The 19,955-nt window shown below is 41.0% G+C and overlaps 1 protein-coding gene across 3 annotated transcripts in view; it reads left to right on the plus strand.

The window, feature by feature from the left end:
* Tmod3 (tropomodulin 3) overlaps positions 1-18,892 on the plus strand; it is a 62,056-nt gene extending 43,164 nt beyond the window's left edge. For 2 of the 3 annotated variants that reach the window (XM_041679749.1, XM_041679748.1), the window contains 7 exons: positions 1,529-1,651; positions 2,775-2,864; positions 4,739-4,869; positions 5,883-5,990; positions 9,114-9,257; positions 11,996-12,140; positions 17,184-18,892. In XM_041679749.1, the coding sequence (XP_041535683.1) occupies positions 1,529-1,651; positions 2,775-2,864; positions 4,739-4,869; positions 5,883-5,990; positions 9,114-9,257; positions 11,996-12,140; positions 17,184-17,218 (776 nt within the window). In that variant the 3' untranslated portion in view covers positions 17,219-18,892. Of the gene's footprint in view, positions 1-1,528; positions 1,652-2,774; positions 2,865-4,738; positions 4,870-5,882; positions 5,991-9,113; positions 9,258-11,995; positions 12,141-15,155; positions 15,343-17,183 lie in introns of those variants that run through there. The other variant, XM_041679750.1, reaches the window with a different exon arrangement.
* Positions 18,893-19,955: the final 1,063 nt, after the last annotated feature.

A 19,955-nucleotide genomic window follows, 5' to 3' on the forward strand; every position in this document is an offset into this window, starting at 1 on the left:
ATGACTCGTGTATCCAAAAAAAAAAAAGAAGGTAGACAAGGTAAGTGCAGATCAAATTGGCTCTAAGGTACAAAAAGCCAGAAGTGAGAGCTTGTAGTCAGGGCTATATTGGGGGAGGGGGAAGTCTCTCACAGTTCTCAGAAAAGTAGGCAGCTCCTCCAAAATCTCAGGGTCCAACTCAGACCTTGACAGGAAACTCCTGATGTGTTTTCAAAACAGTCAGCACTCATGAGGTAGATGGCAGGTAGATCTCTAAGTTGAAGGCCTGCCTGGTCTGTATAGTGAGTTCCAGGGTAACCAGGGTTACAAAGAGAGGCCCTGTCTCAAACAAAGCAAAAGAAGTCAATAATAATACAAATAAATCTTTAATTATGCTCAAAATAACCAAAGACTCTTACAGAAATGTATACAGCAGCATATATGAGGTAAAGAGATGGGGAGCTTTTAGCAGAGACATGAAATAACTTTGATATTTTTTTTTTTGAGACAGGATCTTAAATAGCTTAGGGTAACTTTGAACTCGTGATCCTCTTGCTTCTACTTCACAGCTTGCTAGTGTGCTTGCTTCAGAAAAGCAGTTGTCAAGTTTTGGAACAGAGAAATTTCCTTAAAATTAGAACTCGAATTTCTGGAATCATAGTTGTCTCTGCTATTCCTTAAGTGACTGTAACAGTTTGTCTTTTAACAATAAGAAATTGGATCCTGTTTTTATTTTTAAGTTTTATAGATTTTCTAGGGTTTCAGTGCATGCATGCATGTGTTGCACGCATGTGTGTGTTGTGCGCATGTGTGTTATGCACATGTGTATATGCACGCAGGTGGTTGATTGGTTTGGATTTTGTTTTGTTTTCCCATGCCAGACTAGCCTGGAGCCTATGCCCATGCTGGCTTCTGGTCCTCCTTCCATAGTTTCCCAAGTGCACGTACTGGCTTTGGGGGAGCCTAGGCAGTTTGGATGCTTACCTTACTAGACCTGGATGGAGGTGGGTGGTCCTTGGACTTCACACAGGTCAGGGAACCCTGATTGCTCTTCAGGCTGATGAGGGAGGGGGACTTTACCGGGGGATGGAAATGGGAGGTGGTGGCGGGGAGGAGGCAGAAATCTTTAGTAAATAAATAAATAAAAAATTCTCAACTAGCTTCATTTAAATATTGGTCAGAATTGCTCCTTGAAAGAACTGAGCCATTGTGCACTCAGGAGTCGGAGGTGAGGGGATTATGAGGTCCAGGCCAGTCTAGGCCACATAGAAAGTTCTAGGCCAGTCTCAGCCACATGGTGAAATTCTGTCTCAGAATAAAACAACAACAAAAAAAAGGAGCTGTTTTATTTTCAGAGATGGGGCGATTTCTCAGTAATTCTTCCTTTCTGGTGTGTATATTGTTGATGTTAGTTTTGACCTGACTGTCCATTTCAGTCGCACATGCGTTACCTAATGCTTGACGGGCAAAGGTGGTGAATTAGTAGAAATGAGTAAGAGCAGTAGACATGAATAACAAAACGTGTGTGTGTCTATGTTTTTTTTTTCAGGGAAAATTTTTATCCCCAAACAGAAACCTGTGCAGACTTTCACAGAAGATAACATATCTCTTGATCCAGAGTTAGAAGAAGCTTTGACAAGTGCCTCTGACACGGAACTGTGTGACCTTGCAGGTGAGCAGAGTTTAAGTGAGGGTAGTGTGGGGAGAGCCATGCAGGGTGCACCTGTGTGTATTATACAAACACTTTGTACTTTACACAGTAAACTTGACGGTAGGATTCTTTTAAGTACTCTCTATGGTGGAATTTTATGTTGATAAAATTTATTTGATAATTTTCCTATGTTGCTATTTTAAATTCTTCCTAACAACAAAAGCCATGTCACCAGCTGGTGAACCTGTCCTATCTGAACACTAGAAACAGACTTCATGGTCGACTTCTTTCCTGTTTGTTTCATGGAGAGGGAATAGAAATCAAAAGCTGTATTCATGTCCCCAACTTGTCAGAGTGACATATAGGAAGACCCACCTACCAGAGAACTCTAAGAACCGATATGTTTGAAAGTGGAGTGAAGGCTCCTAGGAAGGACCCCAGAAAGGGGCAGAGTGAGGTGTGATGTCACAGCAAGAGAAGGTGGTATTTTCTTGAGGGACAAAGGACTGGTGGGTTTGTAAATGGTACCTTCATCAGAAGGTGCTACATTACCTTCAATGAAAGAACAATACTTTTAGTATAGTCAAATGCAGACCATGCCCACCTTGGGTGCTGTATGGTGTTTTGTTCCTAGAGATCTGGATAGTGACCAGCAAGGAGATCTTTTCTGTTTTCTCTTTTAGCCACCAGGGGGAGCTAAGCATAGCTTTCCTTTTAAGGTCAGCCTGAGGCTGGGAGGTAACAAGGGGATTGATGAAAGTGAATGGAGCATTGTCAGTGATTTCTGACTGCACCAACCCCACCCTCTTGTTTGCTATGTAAAGTCCATTTTCAGTTTAATAGAAAAATGTCTGGAGAATGTTCAAAATACTAAAAAATATTTTTGTTTGCAAACTGGGTACTGGGCACACATCTATAGTCACAGCTACTTGGAAGGCTTGAGGCAGGAGGACTGCTTCTGTAAAAACGAAAATGTTGAGTAAATTAGGAATATGGGGAGGGGACCATGGGAAAGGGTAAAAGGGGAGGGGAGAAAACGGGAGGGGAGCAGAGAAAAATATAGCTCAAAAAAGTATTTTTTTTTTTAAAAAATGAAAAAGTTTAGAGCAGGTAGAAGTAGAAACTAACTCTGTTCTCTCTGCAGCTATCCTTGGGATGCACAATCTGATTACAAACACTCAGTTCTGTGATGTGGTGGGAAGCAGTAATGGTGTCGACCAAGAACATTTTTCAAGTGAGTAGTTAACATGCCTTGAGAGTTCCAATCCTTTGTCATGTATGTTTTGCTTCTTCCATGTATTAACTTCGATATTTATTATACCAAAGATCCTGTGTGTGTGTGTGTCTGTGTGTGTGTGTGTCTGTGTGCCTATATATGTGTGTGTGTGTGCCTATGTGTGTGCCTTTAATGTGTGTGTGTGTGCCTATATGTATGGATTTTGACTTGGTGAATATTGTGGGGAGTTGGCAAATGCTTAAACCAAATTAGTCCCTCATTTTTGGAAACTGTTAAGACTGATCATTGAACTATGTGTGCTATGGTGCTACACACCCTTGATCTCAGCACTAGAGAGTCTGAAGCAAGAGAATTCCAAGTTCTAGACAGCCTTGGTTACATGACAGAACTGTGTCTCAGCATGAGAGGGAGGGAAAATGAAGAGATGAGCTGGTTCGGGAATTGGCCTGGTCTATTCACTTATAGTTTCCCAGGAACCTTTCATATAACTGTGGCATCCCATTGAACAGATACTGTTTTAAAAGTCAAAACTACTTTGTTACTTTTTAAAAATATAACCCAAATATAGGGTTTTTTCTCTTTCTTTTTTTTTTTACACTTTGGGGACCTGCCACTCAGATCCCAAATAAATACAGGGAGACTTATTCTTACTTATGAATGCCCGGGCTTAACTTGACTTGTTTCAAGCCAGCTTTTTTCTAACTTAAATTATCCCATTTCTCTTTAACTATGTTTTGCCTCTGGGCTTTTTTAAAAATATTTATTTATTTATTTATTATTCTGTCTGTGTGTATTCCTGCAGGCCAGAAGAGGGCACCAGACCCAATTATAGATGGTTGTGGGCCACGATGTGGTTGCTGGGAATTGAACTCAGGACCTTTTGAAGAAGAGGCAATGCTCTTAACCTCTGAGCCATCTCTCCAGCCTCCGCCTCTGGGCTTTTTACCTTGCTGTTTTTCTCTTTTCTTTTTCTTTTGGTTTTTCGAGATATAGTTTCTCTGTAACAGTCCTGGCTATCCTGGAACTCACTTTTGTAGACCAGTCTGGCCTCGAACTCGCTGAGATCTGTCCACCTCTGCCTCCCAAGTGCTGGGATTAAAGACGAGCTCCACCACCGCCCAAATTTTTTTTTTTTTAATTTTGGCCGTTTTTAATGCTATATATCTTTCTTTCCTTCTTATTCTGTGGCTGGCTGTGTGGTGGGGCGGCTGCTCCTGGTGTCCTCTTCCCTTCTCCTTTTCTCGCTCCTCGCTCTTCTTTCAAGCTTAGATTTCTCCTATTTATCTCTCTGCCTGGCAGCCCTGCCTATCCCTCTCCTGCCTAGCTATTGGCCATCCAGCTCTTCATTAGACCAGGCAGGTATTTTATACAAAGTAACACAGCTTTACAGAGTCAAACAAATGCAACATAAAAAGAATGCAACACATCATTGCATCACTAAACATGTTCCACAGCATAAACAAATGTAACACATCTTAAACTAATATTCCATAACACCCAATGCCATTATTAGATGCTGGACTCATACCTAGTCTATGTTTTATAAAACTGAAAGCTCACTCAAGTTTTCATTCATTGATGAAGTACTCTGCTCACCTCCCATGGCCCGCTAGATGAAAGGACACTGCCTTATTAAATTCAACTGGGAGCAATCCTACTCTTCCCTTGTCATCTATTCAATAACATTTTATTTGGTGACATAAGTATCTCCCAACATATAAGGGATCTTTTAGCAATTGTGCAGAAGGGACTTTCAGATTGGATGTGTTGAATGTATGGCCTGGGGGGTGGGGATAGATGACCAAGTAAATGTGTCTCCTCTCAGGTCCAGTCATCTCAGTCAATCCTTGCTCTTCCGTTTGTTCCTATAGATGTGGTAAAAGGGGAAAAGATTCTTCCAGTGTTTGATGAGCCACCAAATCCAACCAATGTTGAAGAGAGTTTAAAGAGAATTAAGGAAAATGATGCCCGTCTTGTTGAAGTTAATTTGAATAATATTAAAGTAAGTATGTTAAGCATGCAATGTACATATGTATCAGAATCAACACATGATGTTTGTTTTGGGTCAATTCTGATGTAACTTCTGCTTTAAGGTGAAGTGTACTAACAGTATATGAACATAGATTCCTTCAAAGCTTATACATTCAAGTATTATAGAAAATATTTTGTTATTTACTTTTTAAAGAGTTTATCATATAAGAATATGACCCTACACATTATCCATAAGTTACTCTAATTTTAAAGTGCTACCCTCTTTTGAACTTTAGCCTTTGGTTTTTATTTTAATTGGATTTACTAAGGTATTTTTTAATATAGTTAAGTAAAATTCTTTTAATGTGTAGTCCCAGGATGTAAAACTAAAAAATACCACTGTCAGGTTCTAAAACAAACAAACAAACAAACAAAAAAAAAAACAACGCCCAACTGACTAACTGATATAAAGCCTACCTGTAATGTTGGAAGTTTGTCAGGCCTCTTTGCTATCCTCTGTCCACTCTTGTCACTTAGAGCTATTCATTTTGCCTTCTCCAGCCTTGTAGATGGAATCCACCTTGCAGCATTTGAGTCTTCCTTTTGACAATGCGTGTGAGACTCACCCATGTTGTGTAGGTTTGGGTTATTTTCTCATAGGATATGACATGGTCAGTTATTGACATGGGTTGCTTCCAGGTTGGTTATGTGAAAGTGGCTGCACACATTTACATGTGAGGGCTTTGAAAAATACAGGTTTTTGTTTCTCATAACCAGTGCCTAGAAATTGGCTTTCTAGGATCTATTTTTTGTTTTTTCAAATTATTATTGCTGTTTGTTTGTTTGCTCGCTTGCTTGCTTTGAGATAGGGTCTCTCTATGTAGTCCTGGCTATTCTAGAACTTGCTCTGTGGACTAGGCTATTTGTTTGCATACTTTTTGAGTATGTTTTAGAGCAAACAGTAAGTGTAAGTGTGTTTGATTGGTGGATTAAACTTCCTGATAACTGAAATGTTGATGGCATTTCACATTTTTGTCTTTCAAGAATATCCCAATTCCAACTCTAAAAGATTTTGCAAAGACTTTGGAAACCAACACACATGTGAAACATTTCAGTCTTGCGGCCACCAGGAGCAATGACCCCGTGGCTGTTGTAAGTATGCTGAGATTGGTGAAGTCAATAATTCCCAACTGATGTCTGCAAACCTGCATTATAGTAAGGTTAAATCAATCTGTTTTGTGAGACAGGATCTCCCATAGCCCAGGCTGGCCGTGAATTTCATGTGTAGTGGGAGATGATCTTGAACTCCCCAGTTCTCCTACCTCTACTTTCCAAGTGCTGGGATTATAGGCCTGTACCACTGCACCCTTTTAAACTGTGACTTCTTCTTGCATTTATTTATCTAGTTATTTAGGTATGTGCATGTTTGTGTATACATGTATCACAGTATGTGTGTGGAGGGCAGAGGACAATTTGCAGGAATCTGTTCTCTCCTTGTGGGTCCCGGGGATGGAATTCAAGTTGTCAGCCTTCATAGCCAGTGCCCTCCCACTGAGCTATCTCATTGGCCCAAACTGTGATGTGTGTGTTTGTGTGTGGCATTTTACCTCACTATTCGGCATTACATTATATACCCTTTTGTATTTTTAAATTTTTATCATTTATATATTTTTTTTCCTCTCTTGGGACTGGAAAGAGGTAGATTCCCAAAATAGCAACTCACTGGATAACCTAAGCTGGCATTAAATCATGATCTTACTGCCGTGGCCTCCTCATTTCTTTAAGCATAAAGGGAGCCTGGAAATATGACTAAATGGTAAAGTACTGGCCTGTTGCATGTAAGTCCCTGTCTTCAATTTCCAGGACCACAAAAAAAGAGAAAGAATTAACTTGATTTTTATTTTTCAGTTAAATATATATGTTAGAGATCTCTTTGTGTCAGCATACAGAGGTCTGCTATAGCCTTAACATCTGTACAGGGTCCCACTTAGGGGTCTGTGCTTTGGGGTTTAATCAAATGCTTCCTCTGGAGATGAGTATGTGGTGTTTGTCCTTTTAAAACCAATTCTGAATTTGTGAGTTGAACCAGTCTTGCATTCCTTGAGAAAGTCACATCCATTGTCCTAAGAACCTTTCCTTCACTTGGCTTTGCAGCAAACACTCCTTTTGGTTCTCCTCCAACTTCAGTAGTTCCCAGTTTCCACACACATTCTTCCTCTGAACATTGGAGTGATCCAGGGACTTCTTCTCGCCTTTACTGCCTTGGCAAGCTCATCATTTCAGTGATGTAGGTCGTTTACACTTGCTGGTGACTCCAGTGCCATTGTCCCCTTTGTACCTTTGTCCTTAACTCTGCACTGACACCGTGCTACCTACTTAGTAGCTGTACCTGGATACCTAATGGATTTCTCCTATAGAGACTTGGACTGAACTCCTGCTTTTCTCAGTCTTTATCACTAAATGGCAGTGTCAGTCATTTCTCTAGTAGACAGGAAACAGATGACAAGCAGTCACTCTTAGCCTCCCTTTCTTTCAGCCTTAAAGCGTATGTTCAGTAGTCCTGTCTTCAAAATATTTTTAGAGTCTAGGATAGTTGTGCTGGCTCACACAGGTAATCCTAATATTCAAAAGGAAGAGACAGGAGGATCGCCATAAGTTTCAGTCCACCCTGGTTTACATAGCAAGCTCCAGGTCATTCTGGGCCACCTGATGAGTTATTGAGAGAGAGAGAGAGAGAGAGAGAGAGAGAGAAACATGGGAACATAGGGCTGGTGAGATAGATCAGCAGGTAAAGTCACATGCTACACAGGCCTGACAGCTCTAGTTCAATCCTCAGAACCATGTAAAGGCAGAAAGAGAAAACTGACCCCACAAAGCTGTCTCCTGACCTTTGCATCACATCATAGTGCATATGCATCCACACACATTGTAAACGCACATGTAGACATAATCCTATTTGTTTAATGGGCTAGATCTTGATGCCATGGTGCACACATTTAATTCCAGCAGTCTGGGGGTAGAAGCAAGCCAATCTCTGTGAGTTCCAGGCCAGACAATGCAACATTTTGAAACCTATCTTGTCTCAAAGGAGGACCAGGAGGGCTAGAGATTGGCACAGTGCTTACTCAGCATGCACAAAGTCCTGGGTTTATCACCAACACTGCACAGACTGAATGTTGTAGAACATACCTATAATCCCAGCATTCAGGAAGTAGAGCCAGAAAGATCAGACATTCAAGGCTGCCAGGCAGTGATGGCACACACCTTTAATCCCAGCATTCAGGAGGCAGAGGCAGGCGGATCTCAGTGAGCTTGAGGCCAGCCTGGTCTACAGAGAGTTTTAGAACAGTCAACGCAGTTACACAGAGAAACCCTGTCCTGAAAAAAAAACATAAAAACAGAAAAAGTTCAAGGCCATCCTCAACTCCATAGAGAGTTTGTGGCCATCTTGGGATGCGTGAGAGCCTGTCATAAAAAGAGGGAAAGGAAAATAATCTCAGAATTCAATCATTTCTCACATTTCGTTACTCCCGCCCTGATCCAAGTGGTCTTCTCTTTTCTGGAGTATTGCAGTTGCCGTCTTCGTGAGCCACCTCTTTCTTACCCATTCTCAAACCATAAGAGATATTAATGAATTAGTTCATACAGAAACTGAGAGGACATGTGAGAGGAGATGGGGAGTAGAGAATGAATGAACCTGAAATAGGAGTTAGGAATGTCAGCACCAGGGAATTACATGTGACCAAATAATCTAAAGATTGTATATGGTGGGGCCGGAGAGATGACTCAGAGGTTAAGAGCACTGACTTTTCTTCCACAGGTCCCGAGTTCAATTCCCAGCAACCACATGGTGGTTCGCAACCATCTCTAATGGGATCTGATTCCCTGTTCTTTTGGCATGAAACATACATGAAGATAGAGCACTCATACATAAAATAAATAATATTTTTGTTTGTTTTTCTGTACTGAGCCTCTCCTGGAACTAGCTCTTGTAGACCAGGCTGGCTCGAATTCACAGACCTTTGCCTGCCTCTGCTTCCCGAGAGCTGGAATTAAAGGCATGCGCCACCACCTCCTGGCTAAAATAAATAATCTTTTTAAAAAATTATATATGGTAATGTACATGGGATAAGTCAGTACATGTGAGACTGAACGGTAGTGTAACAAGCTAAAAAATATAACGAGAAACTTAATTTATGAATTTCCTTATGGCATGTGCAGTGAAAAATAGATGCTATCAGATTTTAATCCCAAATATTTCCTCTTAATCTCTAGGCATTTGCAGACATGCTGAAAGTGAACAAAACTTTGAAGAGTTTAAATATGGAGTCCAACTTCATCACAGGCACTGGGGTTTTAGCACTGATTGATGCTTTGAGAGACAATGAGACCCTGACAGAGCTCAAGATCGACAATCAGGTTGGTGTTCTACAGTAGCAATTCGGAGGAAACTGCAGCCCCCACTGCCAGGAGGACTTGCAAGAAGGGCTGTAACTCTCTCGGAAAGATGGTGGCAGAAAGGGGGTGATGCGACATTTGGGAATCCAGAATATTAATGTTTAACAGGCGAATACACAGCAAGTCTCTTTAAGTCAATTTAAGGAATTAATTAGGTGGCTGATTTGAACTGGAAAGTCTTTTACATGTGACTTAGTCCACTCTTCCCCTGTTCTTTGAGTCACAGATGCACTGTGTCTATAGTGTGTTACGGTACCAAATACAGAGAATATGAATAGAGTTGTTTACATGAAAGAAGAGATGCCTTAGTGGGTAAGAGCACTTGATATGATTTCAAGAGGAACTGAGCTCAGTCCTCCCCATTGAGCACATGTTGTAAAAAAAAATAACTGGCCACATCTGTGTGGAACACCTCCAGCTGTGAGGATCAGCGAAAAGCAGGCCACAGGAGCTTGATAGTCAAAACAGCCAGTGTCAGGTCCAATAAGAGAAACGTCCCAGTACCCAGGTTGCTATGAAGGCGCCATCTTCATCAGACAAATACAATGCTAATACCTTCATGGGTGTGGGGCCACCTATTCCTAGACATACTTTTGTTTGTGTTTTTATATTTTATGGTCACATACATGCATACGTTTGCATGTGGAGACCAGAGGTATTGGATTCCCTGGAGCTGGAGTAACAAATGGTTGTGAGCCACCTGATGTGGATGCTGGGCCCCGACCTGGGTCTTCCAGAAGAGCAGCAAGTCTTCTTAGCTGCTAAACCACTCACCAGTCCCCCAGACAAACTTTGTAAGCGGGGAAAATATACATATTAGAATTATTTCCACCCAGAGCAACTGTTAATTTTTTATTTGAAAATTAGCTAGAAGGACTGAGGAGATGACTCAATGGGGAGGTGCCTGCTGCATCATCTTGTGGACCTGAGATTGGATCCCCAGCACCCACAAAGAAGCGGGGTGTGACAGTGTACATCTTCAACCCCATCTTTACAGAAGCAAAACCAGGCAGATCCTACAGGCTTACTGACCAGCCAGCCTAGCCAAAACAGCGAGCTTCCAGCTCAGTGAGAAACCCTGTCTCAAAAAATAAGGTAGAGAATGAGAGAGAAAAACAGTGCCCACTGCTGGCTGCCACCACACACATGCACAGGCAAACACATGCCCATACACACAAATGCCACATACACACAAAACTCGTTATTTGAAAAGATACTTGGCAAATGATTTCCTGAGTCCTTCACAATAAATAAATTTTGTAGACTGTAAGATAGAAAAGAGATTTGGTTACATCTGAAAATTAAATTAATCCATGGTCTCAAATTTTTAATAAAAATATAACTCAGTGGGCTGGAGAGATGGCTCAGTGGTTAAGAGCATTGCCTGCTATTCCAGAGGTCCTGAGTTCAATTCCCAGCAACCACATGGTGGCTCACAACCATCTGTAATGAGATCTGGTGTCCTCTGCTGGCCTGTAGGCATATACACAGAATATTGTATACATAATAAATAAATATTTAAAATATATATATATATTTTATATATATATATAAAATATATATATATATATATATATATATATATATATATATATCTCAGTAACCTAGCATAAAGTCCTGGAGGGTCCATCCTAGACACAGTACATGTCAAAACTCCAGTCTGTACATGGCTAAATAATATTCTGTCACATTTTAGAGTTTATACTTTTGAGCTATTAAAATAATGCTACAGTGCTAGAGAGATGGCTCAACAGTTAAGAGCCCTTGTTGCTCTTGGAGAGGACCTGGATCCAATTCCCAGCATCCAAGTGGTGGCTCACAGTCATCTCAAACTCCAGTTCCAGAGAATCTGATGCCAGTTCTGGTCTTCATGGCACCAGGCATGCACATGGTGCACATACATACATACATCCAGAAAAAGACACAACTCATGTGCGTGATATTTTTAAAAATTTAAGAAAAATAATGCTCCTTAGACATGAATATGAATATTCATATCTAAGTGTTTTATGAACATACATGTTTATTTCTCTGGGCCTATACCTACAGTAGAACCACTGGCTAATAAGATAATGTCAAGCCATTACCAAGAGCCCGCTTTGCTACATTATTGAAAACCACTTAAACAGAAGGGTCTCCCCGTGTCGCCCAGACTGTTCTTGATCTAAGATCAAGCATTTCTTCCTCCTCAGCCTGCCCAGGACCTGGGATATAGGTGCACACTACCATGCCTGCTGTTTGTTCATCTTCTTGATGGGTGGTTTGTTAGTTTGATCTTGTTGGAGCCAAGGTTGAGATAGTCTCACGTAGCCCAGGCTAACCTCAAACCTCTCTGATAGAAGATGACCTCAAAGGCCTGCATTCAGCTGCTAGTAGTTTATGCTGTGCTGGGGATTGAACCAGAGCTTCATGGATGCTAGAGAAGGACCAGCTGAGCGATTTCCTCGGCCTTTCTGTCTTCTTCATCATACCCGTCCTTGTGGGTGTGAGGTGGCACAGTATCCGCACTTTTTTTATTTCTATAGAGCTTTTGGTGTCTGTTGAATTTTTAAAGATGTCTTTTTTATATATGTTGTAGAAATTGCATGAAAACTTAAGAGATCATCAGAATCAGCATGGGACTAAGTCTTAAATTTTATTTACGTAAAAAATGTTTTATTTGGTTTATTAATGCTATTCTTTGTTTTTGATCCTTCCAGAGACAGCAGTTGGGCACAGCTGTAGAATTAGAAATGGCTAAGATGCTTGAAGAAAATACGAATATCCTTAAATTTGGGTATCAGTTTACACAGCAGGGACCCCGAACCAGGGCAGCCAATGCTATAACGAAAAACAACGACTTAGGTAAGATGTATGCAGTACTGAGCCAAGCTATTTTTAGAGCTAAATTAACATAGAAAAATAACCTGTCCTTATTGTCCAATGCTGCCCAGTGCTTTACACGGTGAGTCGGAGCTGTGCAGGTTGTAGTGGTCTTCATGTTTGTTACCGCTTCTGTGACAAGCATGTAATAATAGCTTTAAGTGAAACTTACCATGACAGGTGTTTTGTTCCTGTTGACAGTTGCTCCTTCTGCTTTGAAACAAAGAGTTTGGCACCACCAGAAAGTATTTTGCCTATTTATCAAGCAGAATCAGAAATTCAGTTTTATATTATGAGATACAGGATAAGTACAGTTTGACTCCCTAGCCTCTCTGATGCGTGCAGTGACCTCCTGCACTCGCCTGCCTCAGTGATCCGTTCTCCTCTGCTCCTTTTCCTGCTGAGTCTCGTGGTCTCGGATGGAAATGAACTCTCTAGTCCTGGATGAGTTAATAAATACTGTGCTTGTAATTTTGTTTCTCTGTATTGCCAGAAAGTGACTTCCTTTTCAGTTATGCTATTTACGCTAAACTGTTTTACAAGATTCATTGTATAGGCAAGAAGTAAAAATAAGTCCTCTCAACAGCGGGACATTTCTGAGCAACTACTTTTAAACTTCATCCAGATTTCCTTTACTCTAGCTACATGAGCAGTGCTGTTTAATTCCCTTTGTGACAGTTGCCCACAGGATATTTTAGCCACTTGCTTTTCAAAAGAGAAAATAGTGTTTTGTGTACTTTTGGTTCTAGATGCAGATTTCAGTCAATTGTCCTAGTGTTGGTTCCCATCATTTATTCTCCTCCAAGTGTTTTGACTTTGCTGCTTAGAGAAGTGTTTTTAAGTCTGGACTGACTTTGTTAATAGCTAGATAATTTTCAAAACCTGGATTATTGGCTTCCCTCCCCTAAAGAGTCAGATTTAGGACAGGGTAAACTTGGCGCTGGGACCTTCACAAAGTGTCTAGTCCTGCTGTAGGCAGCTCATGCTCACTGAAATCCTAGTTTGGCTATCAGGAGACATTTCGGTTTCTGAGTCTGGCATTAATGCATATCGTGAACACATGTGCCGTATGTATTTTACATGTGAATACATGTGCCATATGCATTTTCTACTTAACATTTGTCACACTTTGAAAATTGTTGGGGAATATTGTGGTAAGATGTGTGACTTCTGTTATGCTGCATTTGTTTAACTTTGTAAAGCTGTGATTCTTTGCCTGTCTAAAACACCTGACAATCCTAATAAAGAACTGAATGACCAATAAGGAGGCAGGAGAAAGGATAGGCGGGGCTGGCAGGCAGAGAGTATAAATAGGAGAACTCTGGAAGAGAAAAGGGAGCGAGAGAGAACAAGGACACCAGGGGCCAGCCAGCCACAGAGTAAGAGTGAAAGATGTACAGAAGAAAAGGAAAAGCCCAGAGGCAAAGGTAGATGGGATGATTTAAGTTAAGAAAAGCTGGCTAGAAACAAGCCAGCGTGAGGCCAGGCATTCATAAGAAAGAATAAGACTCCATGTCCATGGTTTATTTGGGAGCTGGGTGATGGGTCCCCAAAAAGAGCCAAAGAGTAAAAATAAATAAATAAATAAACAACAACAAGTTGTAGTTCATTTAAAGTGTCTATCTTCAGATTTTTTTTTTTTTTTCTGAGCATGGTCTTGCCATTATAGCTCAGGCTGGCCTCAGACTCCTGGTGATCCTACTGCTGCCTCCACCTGTGGAGTGTTTTGGATTATAGGCATGAGCCAGCGTGGTAGGCAGACAAGGTGGCTTACTGGGTAAAGTGGTTGCCTCTGAAGCTTGACAACCTGGGTTTGATCCCTAGAACCTTTGTGACAATGGAAAAGGAGACCCGTGTCACACAGTTGTTTTCTGACCACACACACACACACAATAGCACATATGTACACATGCATTCACACATCATACACAAACATAGTAAATAAACATTTCAAAACAAAATAGTCTGTTTTCAAACATTACAAGTTTTTTACCATAGGGACATGTTGCTGGCAGGAGTTTTGTTCAGAAATCATGTCTAACCCATAGCTGGTATTTGTAAAAAAGTATTTAGGGACTGGGATACAGCTCAGGGATAGAGGACTTGCCTAGCATGTTCAAGGTCCTATGTTTGGTCTCTAACAAAACCAAAAAGAAGAGGGGGGAATAAGGCTGTAAATTTATCTTTATTCAGTTATAGTTTTCTGGTAAGTGTATCGTCTTAAACTAAACCAGACAAATCTTCCATTTTCCTCTCCTGAAACTACCTTAAATCCCAAAATGCCACCAACATATATTACCCCAGTAATCTCTGTCATGGATAGATGACACCCACAGGGATTGTGTGATTGCAGCCCATAAACATAATCGTAGGGAAGTCCCTTTTCGTTAGGTCCCTGCAGTTATGTTCTTGCCACGCCAGCTGTGACAGATGCTGTGCCCAGACCTACAGAGAAGAAGAATGTCAGCATGTGGATGAGTGGGCAGATACGAGTGTCCTGGCTGCCTTATGTGGACTCCAGCTGACAGCTGAGTGGCTGGCCACAGCAGTGTACTGTGGGGATAAAGAGGCCATTTGGAAGAAGATGCAGTCTGTCACAAAGCAGAATTGAGAAGCTCACACTTCTGCTAGGAATTTCCTAGACTCCCCTCATGCTGTCCCGTTCTGATGCAAACTAGAGTTACAGACACGGGTCACACATGTAAAGTGACAATAAGGACATTCCTGGAAGGGGCGGCTTATGTTGGAGGCATTTGGGAGCTCGTATAGCTATATGATTAATACAACACTTTAAAAAAAAAAACATTGTTTTAGAGACTGAGAGGGAGGTTAGTTAAGACTTATTAACAAAAATTGGACCAGGTAGATAACAAGGACACCAGGTGACAAACCAGCACTCTGTCCTTTGCCCTCTGCCTTGTCGTGCACACAGCAGATCCTCAGATCTGCTCCTTGCTTCATTTTCTCTCAGTGCATTGTGCTCTCTACCCGACACAGGGATCCTGGCGACCTGACCTGACACAGTCTACTGGGCAGATAGCTCACATTCAGCTTGCAGACGGGGCTATATCCGATCTCTGTCCTCGTTTTTATAATACCTTCTCGTTGTCTTCTTACTCTCGGCTGTCCACTGAAATACTTCTGCCTACTCGTCATCTCTCCAGCTAAGAAAGAAGTGTCCCAGCTCTAAAAGAAGAGGTTCTATGGTACACATATAGCAGTCACGTCCGCACTGAGCTGGTATCTCTACACTAGCTAACTGCATAAGCAGCTTTCTATGGCGTTTTGTTTGCTGTGCTCTGTCCTGTAGATCCTGTCTGTAACACCTTTAACATTTTTTTAGCATGCATTTTAACATCTGAAATGGTTTGCCAAAACCAGCCAAACTCTACTCTAAGAATTGCTTGTTGTTTCCTTTTTTGGCATATATTTGTATTTATTTATGGTCTCCTTGGCTTTTTCTTCCCTTTATTTTTCAGTAGATACTTGAAGCTTGTTCCTCATTACTATAGGTTAGATCAGTCAGGAAAAAGTGAGTAGGTAAGTATAGCTCGTGGAGGCTGTAGCCTTTGCTTTGATTTTCTGACTCTACTCAACCAATGACTGGACAGTCCTTATACACACCAGTAAATGTCTGGTCCCAGCAGCCAGTAGTCAGAATAGCATGGGAACAGTCATTATTCCCTCTTGACTAGCTCCTCTGGCAGCTGATTCAGACTGAAAAGAGTTAGTGCCTTGTGACTGGCTTTCAGAGGGGAAGTGGGAATCAATAATCAGAGTCTGCGTGTAAAATAGCAAAACCAGTAGCGCAGGAGTACATAGCCTCATGGTAGCAGGTTGGCTTTTCCTCACTAGAAGCATGGCTGACCATGTCTCAGCGTGTATTCTTGCAGTGTCAGACGGAGAGGAGCACTAAGCACTTGCCATGTTCTCAGCACTGCTCTGTGCAGCACTTATCACATGGCTGTCATGTGAAATACCATTATTCTCCTGTTACAGAGGAAAGCTGACACTCAAAGAGGCTGGGCGCCACAGCACACACTCCACAGGAGTGGCAGAGCTGTGCTGATGTCCCCTTGCCAACGCTGCAACCTGCTACTCTGTCCTTTGGAATAGTGGTCAGCCATAGTGTCGAATACTGACATGGTGGCTCTTAGTAAATGCCCTGGGTGACTGATAGTCAAAAGAACAAGATAGCTGAAGCCCTTACTTGTACCAGTGAGCTCAGAATGATTTCACATCAGCGGTCCATGAAGACTGAGCATTGTCAGGCATATGGATCTTGTTTGCTCCATCATCTGAACTGGTTAGCTAGCCACTTTCTGAAGTCAGCATCTATAGTGCCCAGAAGGGAAATTTATAAAGAGAAGGGAAATTTGGAAAAAGTTGTCAGTTAGTACTTTTAAACATGATGAAAGTATTTCTAGATTTTATTTTGTGTATTGGTGTTTTGCCTGCATGTATGTCTTTATACCATGTGTGTGCCCAGTACCTAGTGGAGGCTAGAAGTAGATGTCAGATCCTCTGGAGCTGGAGTTACAGACAGTTGTGAACTGCCATGTGGGTGTTGGGAATCGAACCTAGGCCTCTGGAAAAGCATTTAGCCATTTCTCCAGGCCCCTAATATAACTTCTTAACCACGGCTTGCCAATGTCATTGTAAATGTTACTGTATTAACAGATTATTTCTCCAAACGTAGACATCCTTTTTTTTTTTTCTAGAATCAAATGACTTGAAACTTGAGTGCTGAACACTCACTGACTACTGTACTGAATACTGTGTTTTAGGTCCTACCCTGCTGTTATGTAAGCACCTACATCCTAAGACATGTAGCTCTTGTTTAGATGATTTTCATCAAGCAAATGACAGTGGCAGATGGCCGAGCCTTCTTTGTTAATGGTCATATGAATCAGAAGTACTCAATTCATCTTTATGAGACATTAACTGCTATGGAGAAACTTGTTGCAAGCAAGTTAGCATTTTGTAAATGCACAGGGATTTATAACAGGCTTTTTTTCCCCACAGTGCGCAAGAGGAGAATTGAAGGAGACCACCAGTAAGAATGCTGAGGGTAACCTTGGAAGCCTGCAGCTCACCAGAGGCTCCTGTTGGGACAGCAAGATGTAAAAACTTCCTGGGGAGAAGGGAAAAGACTGGAAATCTTTTTTTTTTTTTAACTATATGCATTATTTTCCTAGCTTAAGGTATTATATTTGATTTGTAAAATCAGTGATGGGTAGAATTATATTTGTAGCCTTTCTACTGAAATCATTTTAATTTAGCTTAATTGAATGGCTTATAATTTTTAGATAAAAATTTAGAAGTCATGTAAATAAGAATAATTTTGAACACCTTGAGGACCAATCTTTTTCAATCAAAAAGGGACATTGCTGACTCAGTGTTGCTCCTTACACATAAAGGGTAAGGCACATGGCAGTTTCCTTTTTAAAAAATCCATGAATTTGGCAAGAGTTTGCTTTTTCCTTATTAGGGAAATAAATTTTCAGAATTTTAAAAGATGGCTCAGCATCTGATTTATCTCCATAAGCCAGCGCAGGCCTCCAGGAGACAGACCGGTCTTCCTCTGGGAGACAGAATGGGCCACTGTGTTGCAGGCTTCTGGTCTTGTCCACTGAGCCTCAGCTACACTGGGGTTTTTGTTTGTTTGTCTGTCTGTTTGTTAATACTCTGTAATACTGCCCCACTGCCTGCCTTGTTTAGAAGTATAGTTATATCTAAGATTACTACAGTATTTCATCTTGTGGGCATTAAATTTTTGGAAAAGCTAATGGTTAAAGAGCATCAAAGTAGAGAGGTTATTTTCTTCCCCATAAAAGGCTCTTGGGCAATACTCAGTTACTTAGAGTAAAAGAAAAAAGAAAGGTGCTGTTAGATATAGGAGGGAGTTCAAGCCCAAGAAACTCGCAACATGGCCATTAAAGCTGGTGAGCACTGTCAGTTAGAAAGTAAGACAAAGACATGAGCTCCTATAATCCTAGCACTCGGGAAGCTGAGAAAGGAATAGTTCCAGATGTTCAAAGCCAGCCTGGACTACATAGGAAATTCCAGGTTAGCTTGGACTACAGATATGAGAACCCAGGTCAAGAAAAGAAAAACCTGTACTGTGTGGTAAAACGTTCCATACGTGATTGCATAGGTGCACTGCAGCATTGCATGCATAGAGTTACCCCACTTGCACAGTGTTCCAGCCAATCGCAAGAACTGCCATTCTTCAGAAATCCAACTTTAGCAGATGCTGCCTTTCATCTTGTACCTTTAAAAATCCATATGGTTAAAAAAAATTCCTATAGCATAGATTATGTTTATCACCCAGGCATAGAGTGAGGACTTGAGAGCACTCTGCAGACTGGGGTTGGGCAAGGCTGCACACTGATGCCCTGTCCCAGAGCAGCTCCTACAGAGGGAGTAGCAGAGGCGTTCACGGCCACGGGCAACAGAGGAAAAGGTCCAGTATGAATCCGTTGACTTTGCTTATACCATTCCAGTTCTGTTCTATAGTACGTTATATAACTGAAGAAAATACTTCTTTATAAGTAACTTAAGTCTGAACTCATTTGATTAAATAGATATGTCTTAAGAATTATAATGGAAAGCCGGGCGGTGGTGGCGCACGCCTTTAATCCCAGCACTCGGGAGGCAGAGGCAAGCGGATCTCTGTGAGTTCGAGACCAGCCTGGTCTACAAGAGCTAGTTCCAGGACAGGAACCAAAAGCTACGGAGAAACCCTGTCTCGAAAATTAAAAAAAAAAAAAAAAAAAAAAAAGATAATGGAGGCCAGGCATGGTGACACACGCTTTTAATCCCAGCACTCGGGAGGAAAACGTAGGTGGATCTCTGTGAGTTCCAGGACAGCCAGAGCTGTTACACAAAGAAACCCTATCTTGAAAGAAAAAAAATTTCTAATGGAAAACAGTGTTTACCTTGATCTTTAAAAGTCTGGCACCTCTTGACTTTTTAGTAACTCAGTATTTTTAAATTCCTCTGAGATTTTTATGACATAGTAATAAATTAGGACTTTGCAACAGTTTTAATTTTAAGCCAGAGATTTTCTAAGCCCTTGAGTTTTATGTCAAGTTAGATGGTTATCTAAGAATAACATTCATGTTTTTAAATTGTTCTTTTAAAAAGCTTTAAATTGCCCATTTCATAAAACTGTGTATTCATTTTTGTATTGTTAGAATTTTCATTATGTCTACATCAAAATGTATACATTAAATTCAATGTTACTGGCTAATATTAATACCTGGAACGTAGATTTTGGTGCTATACACTTATTATAGCTGAAACCTACTGGAGTTTAAAGAATAAGTAAAATACATTTTCTAAAGGTGCCTGTCATTTCAAAGACCAAATAAACATTTTGTATTGAACATAGAAGCAGATGTTGGTGGAATGTCGTGGTCATTAAGTTACACATTATCCCTGGTCACATTAGCCACACACTTATACAAGGGGCACACTCCTGAAGAGGTGATGTAAATAGAACCTTAAGAATTGTTTCCAACTGATGATCCCTTCATGTGTTATTCTTTAAAGGTGATATAATAAAATTATAAAAGAAACTGCCTTAATAAAGTATTAGTTGTATATACCTTATGTTTAACCCTTATTGCCACTAAAAGACATTATTAAGCATAAACCTGTGGTCCCCAGGGTTGTCTCAGTTTTTCTGTACAGTCAGGAGCCATTCTTCCCACTGTTACCCAGCAGCTGAATCACAGCCACTGCCGCCCTGAAGCCGTGTCTGGCTGTGTCCTCCAGCCCTGCTCCGCCCTG

The sequence above is a fragment of the Microtus oregoni genome, unplaced genomic scaffold (assembly GCF_018167655.1).
Source record: "Microtus oregoni isolate MIOR12 unplaced genomic scaffold, Mior012 000032F_ref0000030, whole genome shotgun sequence".
NCBI classification, from domain to species: Eukaryota; Metazoa; Chordata; class Mammalia; order Rodentia; family Cricetidae; genus Microtus; species Microtus oregoni.